The sequence below is a fragment of the Coturnix japonica genome, chromosome 1 (assembly GCF_054131305.1).
Source record: "Coturnix japonica strain WE chromosome 1, WE-NBRP24, whole genome shotgun sequence".
In the NCBI taxonomy this organism is placed as follows: domain Eukaryota; kingdom Metazoa; phylum Chordata; class Aves; order Galliformes; family Phasianidae; genus Coturnix; species Coturnix japonica.
Window position 1 is genome coordinate 5163769 of NC_140663.1, and position 14586 is coordinate 5178354.

General features: G+C 40.0%; 1 protein-coding gene across 50 annotated transcripts in view; it reads left to right on the forward strand.

The window, feature by feature from the left end:
* Positions 1–14586, forward strand: part of CELF2 (CUGBP Elav-like family member 2) — a 547347-nt gene that overhangs the window by 518772 nt on the left and 13989 nt on the right. For 15 of the 50 annotated variants that reach the window (XM_085511895.1, XM_085511900.1, XM_085511791.1 and 12 more), the window contains 2 exons: positions 8318–8437; positions 14399–14578. In XM_085511895.1, the coding sequence (XP_085368021.1) occupies positions 8318–8437; positions 14399–14578 (300 nt within the window). Of the gene's footprint in view, positions 1–8317; positions 8450–14380; positions 14579–14586 lie in introns of all 50 variants that reach the window. The other 35 variants (XM_032441981.2, XM_085511931.1, XM_032441939.2 and 32 more) reach the window with 3 other exon arrangements.

Below are 14586 nucleotides of genomic sequence, written 5' to 3' on the forward strand. Positions count from 1 at the left end.
GAGATGTTTTTCTTACAGTTAATATTTCTTTTCCATTTGTCCTCAACTCTTCGTTGTTACTGACTGGGGAGATGTTAGAATAATTTTGATTTTCTTTTCTTATTGCTTATATTCTCTTTTCATAGTTTTTTTCTTTGGTTGGTTGGTTTTTTTGTTTTTTTTTAAATCCATTCTTTGCACATTCTGTTGCACATTGCTAAATCAAAAGGACACTAAAATGAATCTAAAATCCATAGGAATCATGCAAGGTCATGGCCTCCTCTGGTTAAATGTAGATCTAGCCCTGGAAAGTTTACATAAGAAATACTTTAGAGAGACCAGGATCATAAACACAGTGTTATGTTAAGTGTTAAACACAGAGTTAAGTGGCATGTTCAGCCTCACCCTCTGTGCCTTTAAACAGGCCTATAAACAGAAGCCAGATCTTCTGTTCCATTTTCTCCCAATCCATATTCATTTCTCATCTTTCTTTTATTTTATTTCTTTTTTTTAGGATCATAGGATATTGGAAGTTAGGAGGTCCTTGATGAGGTCTCTTGTCCAACCCAAACTCAAAACATGGTCAAGTGTGAGATCAGATCAAGTTACTCAGAGATTTACTTGAAAAACCTCCAACAACACAGACTGATTAGTCTGGGTAATCTGTTCCAACGCATGACAAGCTTCACATAGAAAAGGTTTTTCCTTGTATCGAGACTGAATCTATTTTATTTCAATTTCCCTTTCTTCCTCCTGCCATATACTGCATTGAACAGCCCAGCTCATGAGTCCTGCACGTCATAGGTGCAGAGGTGCTGCTGTGCCCCCCTGAAGCCATCTCTTCAGCATGAACAACTGCACCTCCACTGGCATCTCCTTGCAGGATGAGTCCTCCAGTCTTTGACCACCTTGGTGGTCTCCCACTGAGCTCCATTCAGTTGATCAACATTTTTCTTGCAGTGAAGAGCCAAAAACTAGATATAGTACTTAGATGAGATCCAACAAGTGCTGACTAAAGGATCGGTTGGATCTCCTGTCGCTGCTCCTTTCTGTTCAGCCCAGGACACTGTTGGCTTTCTTACCTCCCAGAGCATACTGCTTAGTTGTGCTCACCTCCCATCAGAACCATTAGGCTCTTTACAGCAGAGCTTCTCTCAGCCTATCCATCCTATGGTTGTGTCATTGAAACACACTGCTCCTCCCCAGGTGCAGGAGTTTGAATTTGTACATTCATGTGAAGAGCCTTTAATAAGCTACATGCTGGCCAACTCTGCCTCTATGGGTCCCTTTGAATGTCAGCCCTTTAGATGTCAGCAGAAAATCACAAGGCAGCCTAATTCACACCAAGAGAGAGGATTCTAGATTCAGAAAAATGCCAATATAAATTTGACGGGAGACTCTCCAAAAAGAAAGTATTGTGTTCTCTGCAGCTTCTCATGGTTAGAGTCACAGAGATGCATAGCCTTACATTTTTCAGTAGTATTGACCCCTAGCACACAGCTGTATCATTTTAACTGGAGCAAAGTACTTCCAATGCTGAATTATTTTAACTCTCCATTAAGTATCTAAAACTAAGTTGTGTTTCAAAGCTGAGTGGTGCTTTTTAACATATGCATGTCCTCTACAACTGACTAAGCAGGAAGTGAACAGAAAACAGATTTGCAGGTAACTGGTAGCAAAGTACATGTTGAGCTTCCTGTTGTGCTGTGCATTAGAGAGTGACAAGCAGTTGTGGAGTGTAACTGAGAGCTGAACAAAGGAAAGCTGTCAGTAGGGTTGTCGTTGTGGATCACTATTTGAGAATTACTGATGTAGTTAAGCCAGTTTTGGAGCTGCCCTGAAGTCCTACAGCACCAGAAAGCTAATTCTGCTCCAGAAGTATTGTCTCTTCTCTTGGGTAGACTGGGTGAAGGTCTACAATAACCCTCCATGAAGGCAATGAGAGGAAGCCAGCCTTCCTTTTTTTGGCCAACCTGCCCACAGCAGGGAGTTGGAAATAGATGATCTTTCTGATCCCTTCCAACTCAAGCCATTGTATGATTCTATTATTTTATTTGCCCATTCTCTCTCATAGTCTTGCCCTGAAACAAGAACAGTGTTTCCAGAAAGAAACCTTACTTAAAATCTTGGAAATGTCTCTTCTGATATCTTCAATACTTAGTACCAAACTGGCAGTGTGTGTATCATTTTCAGACAGTATTCTGGAAGGCAGGAAAGGAAATAGGATGAGGCAAAGAGGAATGGAGGGAGTGCACAGCCTAGTGGATATCACCACTCAGAAAATAACACCAAGTTAGCAAATATCATTTGAAGTTTCCTAGAAGCCCTTTTATTCGTGGAATATGGCTGTATCTCTCACATATTTACCAAGTAAATCAAAGAATGGTGTCTAACTCACACTTGAAACAATCTCTTTGCTAAATCATGGTATTGCATGTGTGATTTAAATAGATCCTTTTATTCAGAGCAGCAGTGAGAGGATGCGTTCCTATCATATCCTCTTTTCTCAAGTGCCTGGACAGCTTTTCTGGTCTCCTCTGTTGGGAAACAGGATTTTATATGTTGGCTCAGAGATATGGATGAGGGGATGAGGGGTTTTCCCAACTCTCTACTGCAGAGGTCTCTGATTTTCTTACTTTAGTATACCTAGAAGACCTGTCAAGAGTGTTCCTTGGCCTGAAGAACAGGAAATAAATAGGCATAATAGAAATATACCTGCACCTCAACGATGCAGCCTTCTATAAAACAAGCCAGCAAGTGGGAAGCAGCAGAATCAACCCTATCTTCCGACAACAAAAACAAAACAACCACAGTGAATACTTTATCCAAGGAAGCACAAGAAGTCTGACACAGAACCAGAGAGGCATCATCAGCATCTAGTAGTCTAGCTCATTGTGCATGCTCACATGTGAGGCCATCCTGCTTTGTATGACCTGCACTGTGACACTGTACAAGTCCCTGCTGTCTTGGTGTGCTTTACAGAAATATGCACACTCTCTGCACATTGGTTCAGGATTGCTCAGCATCAAACTATTCCATGAGCTCTAGATTTGATGGAGGTGATTACATCCTGCATTTTCAAAGAATGGCACCAGTTTTGTGCAAAGGACAAAAGCAAACCCTTCATTTACAGATCAGTAAGGGCAGGATCCGACCCCCTTCATGTGACTCATCTGTAAGGCCTATGTCTACCTCTGTCTGTGTTTATGGTCTGTGTTTACCATCTCAATTGGTGGAAATAGGAATCATAGAATCATAGAGTCATAGAATTACTTGAGTTGGAAAAGACCTCCAAGATCATCAAGTCCAACCAAGTATGTCCAGAGCACAGTTCAGCACATCCAAAGGTAGTACACTGAAGTTAGATGTCTCTTTATCTGAGAGACAGTCCAAAAGAACAGTTTTGGCTAGACTAGCTTAAACTGACTGTGAGACTGCCAAAGGTGGAGAAATTAATCCCATCCACAGTGTGCAATGCAAAGCCAAAAAATATTTCCACATCATTGACTTTCCTAGATGCTGTTATCGTGAATCTAGTTTTCCAGCTGATGCGAATCCAGATGTAAATCATCCCGACTCTATAGATTTAAGCTTGCCAACAGAATGGCCAAAAGTTTATGTATTAGTACTGCCTGTTTTTCTAGGTTGGCATGGTTTTTAGGAATTGTGTTGAAATGCCATTTAAATAAAAAGGGAAATGTCTCATTGCTTACTTAAGCTTTTTGTATAAGAATCTCTGGCTTAGAAGTTGCTATAATCTGCTACATGCAGAAATTAAAATGCTGAGAATAGATGAAGAATAGATGAAAATACCAGATAAATCAATCCTTATAAATCTCCACAAAAACAACAGTGGTAATTAAATAACTGTACCGTGTACAACATTCATTCCAAATCAAAACATGTTCACTATATCAAAGGGAGCTCTGTTAAATAATATGTTAATCAATGGCCAAGTTTCTTTATTTATAATGAAGGTCATTAAAAACTTCATTTAGTAGGAGATCAAATTGCTGAGGCTGGAAGGGTTTTGGGAGTGTCACGAGGGAGTGCTGCAGCTCTTCTCTATTCCTCAATTTCTTAATAATATTATTTATATTATTTGGGAGTGTTTGTTTACTAAACCAAAGTTGAGTAGTCTGGTAGAAAAAAAATAGGCAGAAAGTTATGAGGCTGACCCAGAAATATGGGAATAGGGGGATCAGTGAAGAAGCATCTTTAGTCTCTAATAGTTAAAAATACATTTTGAAACTTACCTTTCATGGTTGAAGATTCTAAAATGTTCTGTAAAGTCTCTGGATGTGTCCTAGATGGAGGAAGCAACAGCTGACCAGCACATAGCATACCTTCAGGAAATAAAGCAGACTTTTCTACAGGTCACCAGACAATTCTTTATTCTTGCAAGTCTTCATTGACCTTTTTCCAAAGCTGGAATATTATATTTCACGTATTAATAGATTTTTACGGTGAGTTGAAGATAAGGTGAGCATCTGGCCTGAACTCTTGCAAAAACAGCCAAAGGATTCAACCCCATAACTTCTCTACTAGGGCCGGGCAGTGCTGCTGTCACTGAGCAACAGTCTCTTTGAGAAAGCTGTCAGCTTATTCCAGTGACTGATGGTGGAGAGGAAAAAGTTCCTTTGAGCAGACAAAATCTTATCTGTTATATTCTGATGTTTATCCAGGGCTTAAAATTGTTAGGGAGTGGTAGGTGCAGCAGATAAAAAGCAGCTCCGTTCTTCTCTGCCTATTGTATATGCAGCTACTGTATAATCATCAGGCTGAATCTCTCCCCCTGACTTCAGTATCAGTTAATTCACTTAACTCAGCCCCTGGAACATCACCCTGCCATAGGGTTTAAGGAGGCAACTATAAAATTACCAGTATAAGGAGAAAAAATATATATACCAAATGTTGTGGAAAAAAAGGAGTGCCATACAGGGGGACTCCAGAAGCCTAAGTCATAGGAATTGGACTTGATGATCCTTATGGGTCCCTTACAACTCAGGGTATTCTATGATTTGCACTTTTTCGTGTGTTTTGATTTTCCTCACTGTTGCATTTAACAGTGGTGCACCAGTGGGACAAAGAGGGTGATTCCTGGCAGCATTACAGCTCCATATACATCAAGCTGTCTGTGTATCTGGAAAGATACCTGGTGTTAATTAAGCACCACTATGAAGTGATTCGATTCAGGGCAGCTATGTGCTGGTCTTGAGGATGGAGAGAGCTGTGAAATGTTTTCCTTTGATTTACATGGTGCTAGAAGAGCCTGGTAAAAATGAATTTATGAATTCTGTAGGTATCCAATCTGTGTTTGTCATGTGGAAAACGAAAAGCCATAAATATAGAATAATACTGTTCCAACAGTGCATTATACTTCCTTCGCCATTACACTGAGCAAGTTGTGGGAACCCAGGAGCTTTGCTGACATGAGAGAAATATACAGGTTCCCCCAAAATAGTGCAATCAACTACTGTTACCACGAGGCATGTAATTTTTCTTTTTTTTCCCCTTCGGTTCAGTAGACATTAAAACTTTTAGTTGAAAGAAACTAGAAAAGGGCAAAAGACAGGAAAGGCATAGTCCTTGCCTTCAGATGATTTTCAACATATTCTGGGAGTTCATAAGGTAAAAACTTTCAGCTGGCCTAAGCCTCCACATGTCTCTTGTAAGACTTTCAAAGTCTTGAAGTCTTCGTTTCATCTTCCTATAAGTTTTTTGAGGACAAGGAATACCATTACTTCAACTATTGATTTTTGCAGCATTTTGTGACAGATTTTCAGCTCTGTCTAAGACTTGGTCCCATTCATAATAATGTCTTAGCTCATCATTGTCTTCATTTCATATGCACAGGATGCAGTAAAAGAGGAGAAGGTGTGGAGTCTGCCAGGATATTTCATCCAACAACTTGCTGGATCTATCACTTACAAGTGCCCTAATGAACAGAACTTCTTTTATTTCTGTTCAACACACATTCAGTAAGATAATGGAAACCACACAACTTATTCCGTTCCTTTTTCCTCAAAGAAATAATAAGCCAAGGAGTAAAAAAAAAATGTTGTATCAGTGGATCTGTGAGACAGATAGCTGCTAAGCAGAAGAAATAGCCACAACAACAAAATGCTGATTTCTGAGGTTCTTCAGTGCTCCAACTAGTATTTTACATTGATTATGTGCCAAGTCATTATTTAGGCAAGCTAGATAATCTGCATTTCAACTTCAAATGGGAGAATTGCTGAGGCACCTGCTCTGTGTTTGTCTGATGAAATAGAGAAACTTAAAAAGAATAAAAAAGTAAATGTTGGCCCCAGATATTGGCCATCCCCAAGGCACATGTTTGAGCAGTGAGCCTGATAAGAACCACCACGATGAGCTTTGGGCTTCGCAAGAGGATTTAATCAGATTTTTCTCCCTTCTCCAACAGATGTGTTGACAATCCATAAGCGTATGGCTCTCACTCACAGGAGTCATTTGCCCCCAAGGGCTTTAATGTAATTTTAGGCAAACAATTTGCTAGCCCCCATTTCTCTCATTTCTTAAATATATGTGTTTCCTCAAGAGAAATGAGTAATATAATCCTCTGAAAGAGAAATGGGTGGAATTCAGACCAGTCATAACCAATCAGATCCTTCAGATGTAAGTGCTTCATTTAAATGATCTGATAACGAACAGAAACACAGAGATGTGTTGGTCACAGGGAATTCACTGACATTCATTCACTTTGATTTTTTCTCTCTTCTCTGCTGGTGTTTGCGTTATCCAACTAAAGAGGGTTTTTTCACTTGTTTCTTGGATTAAGTTTTTTGGTTTTTGTTATAATCAAAGACATTATTGGCTTATTGCTTTGCAGAAGGTGATTGATCAACCAAGCAGCTTCCATCTGCAACATATACAATTATTCAAGAGAACACTGCAGATGTGGTGGAAATAGGGACATGGAATGCTCCAGAGTCAAGAAATCTTTCCTTACTCTCATCAAGAGAGTCCTTTGGACTTTGAGGCCCACAGGGGGAAGACTTGTCTTTGGTGGGTCTTGAGGTTGTAAAAATTGGTTCTTTGTAGATTAGGCCTTTGAAGTTTACCCACAGCTTCTTTTTCCTTCCTGGATGCTGCAAACTGTAGATATTCCACTTTCTTGAGGGTTTGCTGGGTATTCTGATGTGTTCAGCAGCCCAAAAGATCAAGATAGAAGTCATCTTAACCATTTCTCAGCTATGTAATGGGTAGGAACAAATAAACGTGGTGTAGACATGGTGTGTGTACAGTAGATCACCAACAAAACACTGACTTTGAAAGTTCACTTTTCAGAACAGAGTGCAATTTTTAAAGAAAAAGAGTCTTTCCAATCGGTGTACTAACATAAGGCTCCAGAGACAACCTAAAATCAAGCTAAAAAGTGTGATTTACCTGATATAACTTCTCATATCTGTAAGTTAATGTTTTAATTCATGCAGACTATTCAAGGCCCTTCTACAGGTGAAGTACACCTTTCTAATTCATCCCGCCTATCCTAAAAGATAGTAATTTCTACAGTGCCTTATTTCCTGTGATAAGAGATTGAGTCTCTTTCACTGCCTGAGCATACAGGTTAGATGGATTTATCTCTCTCCTACCTTCAGAACTGTCTCAACATCACAGCAGCAAAGACTTTTTATCTACCTGAGCCTCAGCTTTCCCTCTGACTGAGCTTTGGTAGAAGCATACAGTATCATCTATGTATATGACTGCTTGCATATACAGACCAGATGAGAAGCCTGAAATAAGTAGTTACTTTTAGTGTGTGTCCTCTAATTCTTTTTGTAAACTTCAGGCATTCTGATCGTGTTCATACAATGCCCTGTAACCATAACTGGAGAACAGTGTCTCACAGAAGATTTTAAACTTTACTTGAAGGGTCTGCAACTAAAATCTGTTGTATGACAAAATTGCTACAAGGAATTCTGTTTTTTCAGTGATGGTGTTTAAAAAGTGGCAATATCTTAGCTGGTTAGCTGATCACCCTGGGATGCTAGCCTGGCTGACAAACTTTTGAAGAGGTGACTGTGCTCAATCTTACTGTTTCTGTATTATGTTTGCAAATAGCACAGCGCTAAATTTTATCATCCAGACTTTGCAGTTCAAGGCTCATCGACACTTTCCATGAACAGCCAGAACAGTAACATTTTGAGCAAGGTTGGTCTATTGGTCTGATGTTTTTACTTTCTTTATTGCAAGTAGCCTTGTTGTTCCACTTAATGTTATTGTAAGTAAGCTGTTTTGTGATCAACTAACCTAACCAAGATGTGGACTTAATTTTGACTACTTTTTTTTTTTTTTTTTTTTTTTTTCCTTTTAGTGGCTGCATCAACTGCTAATTCCACGGCTGGTGCAGCCATGAATTCTTTGACTTCTTTGGGTACTCTCCAAGGACTGGCTGGAGCCACTGTTGGACTGAATAATATTAATGCACTAGCAGGTACCGTAAACAGTGAGTATTTATTGCTGTGGTGGACAGCCTTTCCCAATAATCTTGCCACAAAAACTACCAATCGTAAAGTGATTATACAGTTATTTTTAATCTATATGCACAAGTGGTCAAGCTGGTCTAGTCCCATTCATGTTACATACGCAGTCCTGGAGTCTTTAAGTTTCACGTAATTTGCTCTGCGAAGTGAAGTCTTTTGGGTCCCTGCAAAAAGATTCCTTTTCTTGCAAGCAAATGGAAGGTAAAAGAAATGTTACCAGGGAATTTGGCTATCTAGGCTATAGGAAGGGCTCCTTCTTCATTTTGGGAGTCTGAAAACATACCACATGAGTGCACAAAACCTTGTTCAGAAATGTCATGCTAAGAGAGGCACACTTGCCACAGAGGTGGTTCTATTAAAATGTTTGTAGGAATTATCAAATTGATGTGAGATCAACATACTTGGCTTTTAAAATGAAGGCAACTTTTTGACATTTAATTGGCAAGTATAAGAGAGCAGTGACATCAGTCAGCTGTAATACCAGAACATGAGTATCTACCCTATGGCATCTTAAACCCTGACATACCAAGCGAAGTAGACCGCAATAGCTGTTAGAACATCCTTGTTCACAGCCTCAGTCAACTTTTTCCCTAAGAAGAATTTTTTAATTGTATCTGTTATGACAACTTCACCTTTGCCTGAAATGGAAGAAATTGGTTCAGCTGCATTTCCCCCTCCCTTTTTTTAGTTGCTGTTGTTCCTTGCATTTCCTTCAGCAATGCAAGGAATCTTCTTAGTCATTGACGGTCCATGACCCATCATAATGTGCCCCCAGGAATGGATGTCCTCCTCAGTATCACTTGCTCACTCTGATGCTCTGCATGATGTCCTTTTTGTTACTGTTATTTGGCTGCTCACCCAGTCCTTTTGTTCTGTGATCTCTGGTTGTCATTGTTGGGAGCTGGGAAGGAAGGGGGCTAATGGCTGTCCATGTAGCAATGATGAGTGATTGCATGGGGCCTTGTGTAAAACAGATCTTGCTTCTGGCAAGGACATGCATATTTCACACAAACAACCTTATAGCAAAGATGACTTCAGAACAATTGAAGAAAAGTATGCATATTAGGTCCCAGAATGCCAAAGCTAGCTTTTTTTCTTATTCTAACTTACTATTAAAACAAGCCACTAACAATGGCATGCATGAAAAGCTAATTTATCTCCTCTTATGAGCTCTCTTAATAAGAGAATTACACGGTCATAAGTAAGAAAACATTAAATGTCCTTTCCCTGATAAGCATTCATTGTGCTTTCCATCGTTTTCAAGAGGTCACAATATCAAGAGCAGCATATAGCATCCCACTGCTTCCCTCCCACAAATACACACTGGAGCACTCCAAGATAACATTCCCTTCATCAACACTGAGCAGGAATGAATCACCAATGAGCTCTTGACTGCACATGGAAATCCTTCTGTTGTGTTACTTTTAACACTTATTGCAAGGCTGGAAGATAAGAATTGACATTTTCTCGACAAGAATTTTCAGGTGTTGTGTGTGCGAATTTACCTGCATGTGCCGTTTGAAGTATTAATTTCAGGTACTAAATTCTAGCTTGTTAGAAGCCACCATTGCTTCCATAGACTCATAACAACAATGACTTCAGTCCCAAATCTTCATGGATTACAGAACATGTACGTGACTAGAATATTTCTATGTTTATAGCACTCGTACATAAAAAAATGTATGTGGGTATGTCTGTCTATTTATATACATAAATATATTCATCTGTGAGAGAGATATAAAGAGGAGAATCATTTTCCTCATATGCTGTGTTGTGGCATGTGTTCCTTTCAGGAGAACACAGATTATCAGTTTCAGTTTCTTGCAACACTGATGATAGCAAAATGCTGTCCCAGTGCTAACAACCTCCCGTCTGTTTTAATGATAAGCCAGTGCATTTCGTAGTGACCATTTCTGATCCTGTTTTTCACATTCTGTCTTCAAGAAACCCAGAGCACAGTGGGTTTGATGTTTCACAATATGCTGTGTTCAAGAGCAAAACATTGTTTTGTTGAGAAGGTTCCTGAAATAATTATGCAGAAAAGTTGGAATTAAATGATATGCTTTCAGCTGGAGAATTAATGAGAATGACCAAAGCACCAGTCAAGCTGAGCATAAACCCAGAAAGAATCAGAAGGTTGCACTGATCTTGCACATTCATTCACACATATGTTTTGAAGGAGATGTTCTTCTGTTAAAACCATGTCCACGTGTGTAATATTCACTGGAAAAACATCTTCTAGGCTAAGTCTGGATCCTGGCTGGGTCTGGGGAAATCAGACTGAGCTCTGGAAACTGGTAGTGCTCACGTTGTAGAGAGAAGTATTGTAGAAAAAGTGGAGTATGGTGAGTCAGATGTCTCCAAGGGTTCTGCAGCAGTTGTGCATACATGGATTGCTCCAAAAGTAATGCCTCCCATCTATCATCTATTTCCATAGAAACTACAACAGATACAGAAAGCACAATCACACTATTTGATAGAGGAAATTCTCAGTTACAGAGCCCTATATTTCAACATTGTCAACACCACAGCCAGTTCATGCAGATGAACTGATGGAGATGCTCTTCATTTTGCAGTGTGACAACTGTGCTTGGACATCCAGACCGTGGCTTGTCTTTAATGTTACTCTCACCACTGCTGAAATATATCACCCACTGCCTCACTGTGCTCACATCCACTGGTTGGTCTCCATAAACATACAGCAAGTCAATGAATGTCAGTAAGTGCCATTTTTTTCTGCACAGAGGGATTCACTTCCACACCTTTGCTTCATACACACTTCTGCGTCAGACATTATTTTGTCAGACTGCCCCTCTGCTGCCATCTGTCACACAGCTACATGACGTAGTGGAATATTGGTGGGAAGGTTCATCCTCTATTGCAGTACCACCAAAATCTGCCTCTGATGTCATGGGCCAACATAATAAAACAGGGGACATTACGTTTGGAGCAGCCCTTGTACATTTGGTGATTCACCCAATCATCTTTTCTTCTGCTTGAAACAACTAAAAATGACAACACATTAGGCTGTCTCCTTTGAGACAAATAAATTTAAATAATCAAGAAAGAAGACCATAAATTCAGCACACAGGACAGCTATGACAAAATATTTGTATGTGAAACAAGGACAGTTAGCCTTTCTATCCCCATATTTACATCTGTAAATTGGAGGTAAAATTATTTGTGATAGATTTGAAGGTGCTTGGAAGGCACTTTGAGAGATCTTTGGACTTGCCAGGCATTGTCATTTCTGTGTTATGCGGCTCAGAAAAGTAGAATGCTATGGATGAGAGACTTGAAATGATTATTTCACAGAAGTGAGGAAAAGACTAGAGTTTAATATCAGTCTGAGGTGCATTGGTAGATATAACAGAGAGATGGCAGAAATGTGTAACTGCAGCTGGACCTTGAAGATCTCACAACATGTGAAAGGGGAGAAGAGAAAAAAATCAGAGACCTTTGTGCAGATTTGCTTTGCTGAGGAGGGAGGCATATTTAGACTGTGGTAGTGGTAGAACTGCCCTTCCCAGAAGCAGTGTGCTGAGTAGGAGCTATCTGCTGGCTGATCTGAAATCATTTGGTGTGTAGGGGCTATTGATTCTGGGTGAAAGAAAGGGGGAGGATGCTGCCCACAGCAACACAAAGCATGTTAGTCTAATAGGCTGATGACTCACAAAAGATAACATGTTATCCTAATGCTTCTGCTATTATCAAGTTATTTCAACACTATAATAAAGGGAGAGATACAAGTTGTTTTGTTTTTTTCTTTTTTATCAAGAGACTTTACTTCAATCAGTGCTGTGTGTACACAAGCAAGCCTTGACACAAATTAAGTATAGAATCATCGGAGTAAGTTAAAGTCAAGCTCAGAATCAAATTATTGCTTTATCACTATTATTAGTTTGAACTTTCATTTTCATAATATCCTGTATTTTAGACTTCTTAAACTATATTGGTTTGCAGGTTTTGTTTTACATCTGGAACCATTATATAAGATATAGTTGGCCCTGCTCTGGCAGATTTTTCTTCGTAGTGGCAGACCGTATCTCCTATCAGGATACAGCAATGCTCTGAAGTGTGGTGGAGGGGAAAGAGAAATCTTCAAAGTGCAAGACATTTTATTAAGCAAAGCTAGGAATATCACATCTCTGTCAAGTGTTTAGTCACACAAATTACAGTAATATCAAAAGGTATAATTTATGCAGTATGATTCTCTTAATTGGCACAGACTCTGGTGGAGCCAGAAAGGTGCCACTTGAACAATTGTCCTGATTATCAGAGACTTGTAGGAATACACTTTCTGAATCTACATAAGAGAAGGAAGAAAACGAGTGGGTCAGCATCTTTATCCTCCTCTGTCAATTCAGAATAATTCCCTCCAGTATTTTTTCTATCTCCAAATTACATGTGATAAGGTTTATACCACTTTCCTTGAAGAAGATTGTTTCCTAATGTAATAGATTTCATTTTTCATTCACTATAAAGTGTCTTCTGCTTAATTTCCTTACTTTTCTCCCATTTACATAGAAGCCCTTTATTGTTGCTCTGAAGTTAAGCCCTCTTTTCCTTTTCAATATTCCTATTTCTGGGTCCCAGTACAACTCCACCAATTACCTCCACCCATCATTTTGCCAACAAAGACTGTATGCAGTCAATGACTAAGAAATTATTGGTCGTGGTTCCAAGTGCCCCATTTTTCTGGTGACTGTGTTCCTTGAGGGGCCTGATTAAGCCCTAATAAGTTGTTTGTGAAGCGTTCTCCTAAGAAACGGAGGGTGCAGAGTAGTTAGTCACACACAGAAGGTGGACTCTCAGACTTGCTGAGCACTTACTCTCTATTTGACAGAAGTCAAGGTGATGAGGAGGTTTCTGAATCTTGCTACCCATTTGACTGACAAAGGGGAAAAATAGCTTTTTCTGGAATTTCTGTGTAAAATAAATGTTAACGTTGTTAACTTCGTTGTGGCTCATCTCAGAGCCATGACAATGCACGGAAGTATTGAAAAGAGGCTGTAGTCCAGGAGTTAGTCAGAGTTCTTTTGCAGACTGTGCTGTTTGCATGGATGAGGGGTGTCGTTTTATGCACAATCCTGTCTGAAATTTCTTTCTTGGCAGACATCCTGGTGAAATTATTCTGTTATTTATCAGGATGTGGAATCGTGTTGAAGAAAAAAAAAATAAAATAAGTTGTTCTGCCTCCATTGAGGAGTAAAGAAACACACTGCTAGAACCAAACACCACTGTTACTCTGTAAAAGATTCTTGGTTTGGGTAAAGCACTTGTAGTCACTACAGATGAGCTGCTGTTCATCCATTCTGCCCAAAGAGGAGTAGGTGTGGGAGAAAGATTGAAATGCAAAGCATCACCATCCATCTTCTGACTGCAAATCCAAGAGAGAAAGCCTAGAGTTGTGTGGATAGTTGTTTCAAAATGTTGTGAATCAGGGTTCTATACTGATTCTGCATGAGCAAAGCATCCTTGGTACAATATGGTCACCTCCTCTTGATAAAGACCAGTTCAGAGAGAGCGGGTTTTCTCCCAGAATGCTTTTTCCCATGTGGCCAGCTCATGAAGATGGAGGATGAGTGGGTCCTGCTCTTGGACATCCCAAGAAAGTTGGAGGTTGAGGATGATGGGCAGAAAGGGTTTGGGGAGCACAGACCTGTAGTACTTGCCAGTAGCAGGCTGCATGTAAGTCCGTTTGACTGTGCAACCATTGTGCTGAAGTGATCCTGATGCCAAAGTCGTGTTTCTTTGTTTTCAGTTTCATTTGGTGCCACGCCGAGCTGCATGCACTGCCGTCTTTGTCAGTGTCAGTATATTACCAACAACTTTCGGAAAGCACTAATGAACAAGTGCAATTTCTTTTCTCTATTGTTGGGTTTTTTGTAAAGTTGCTCAAATGCTCTCAGGTATGGCGGCCCTGAACGGAGGACTCGGCGCAACAGGCTTGACGAATGGTACGGCCGGCACAATGGACGCGCTCACCCAGGCCTACTCAGGAATCCAGCAGTACGCTGCCGCTGCGCTGCCCACCTTATACAGCCAGAGCTTGTTGCAGCAGCAAAGCGCCGCGGGCAGCCAGAAGGAAGGTAAGCAT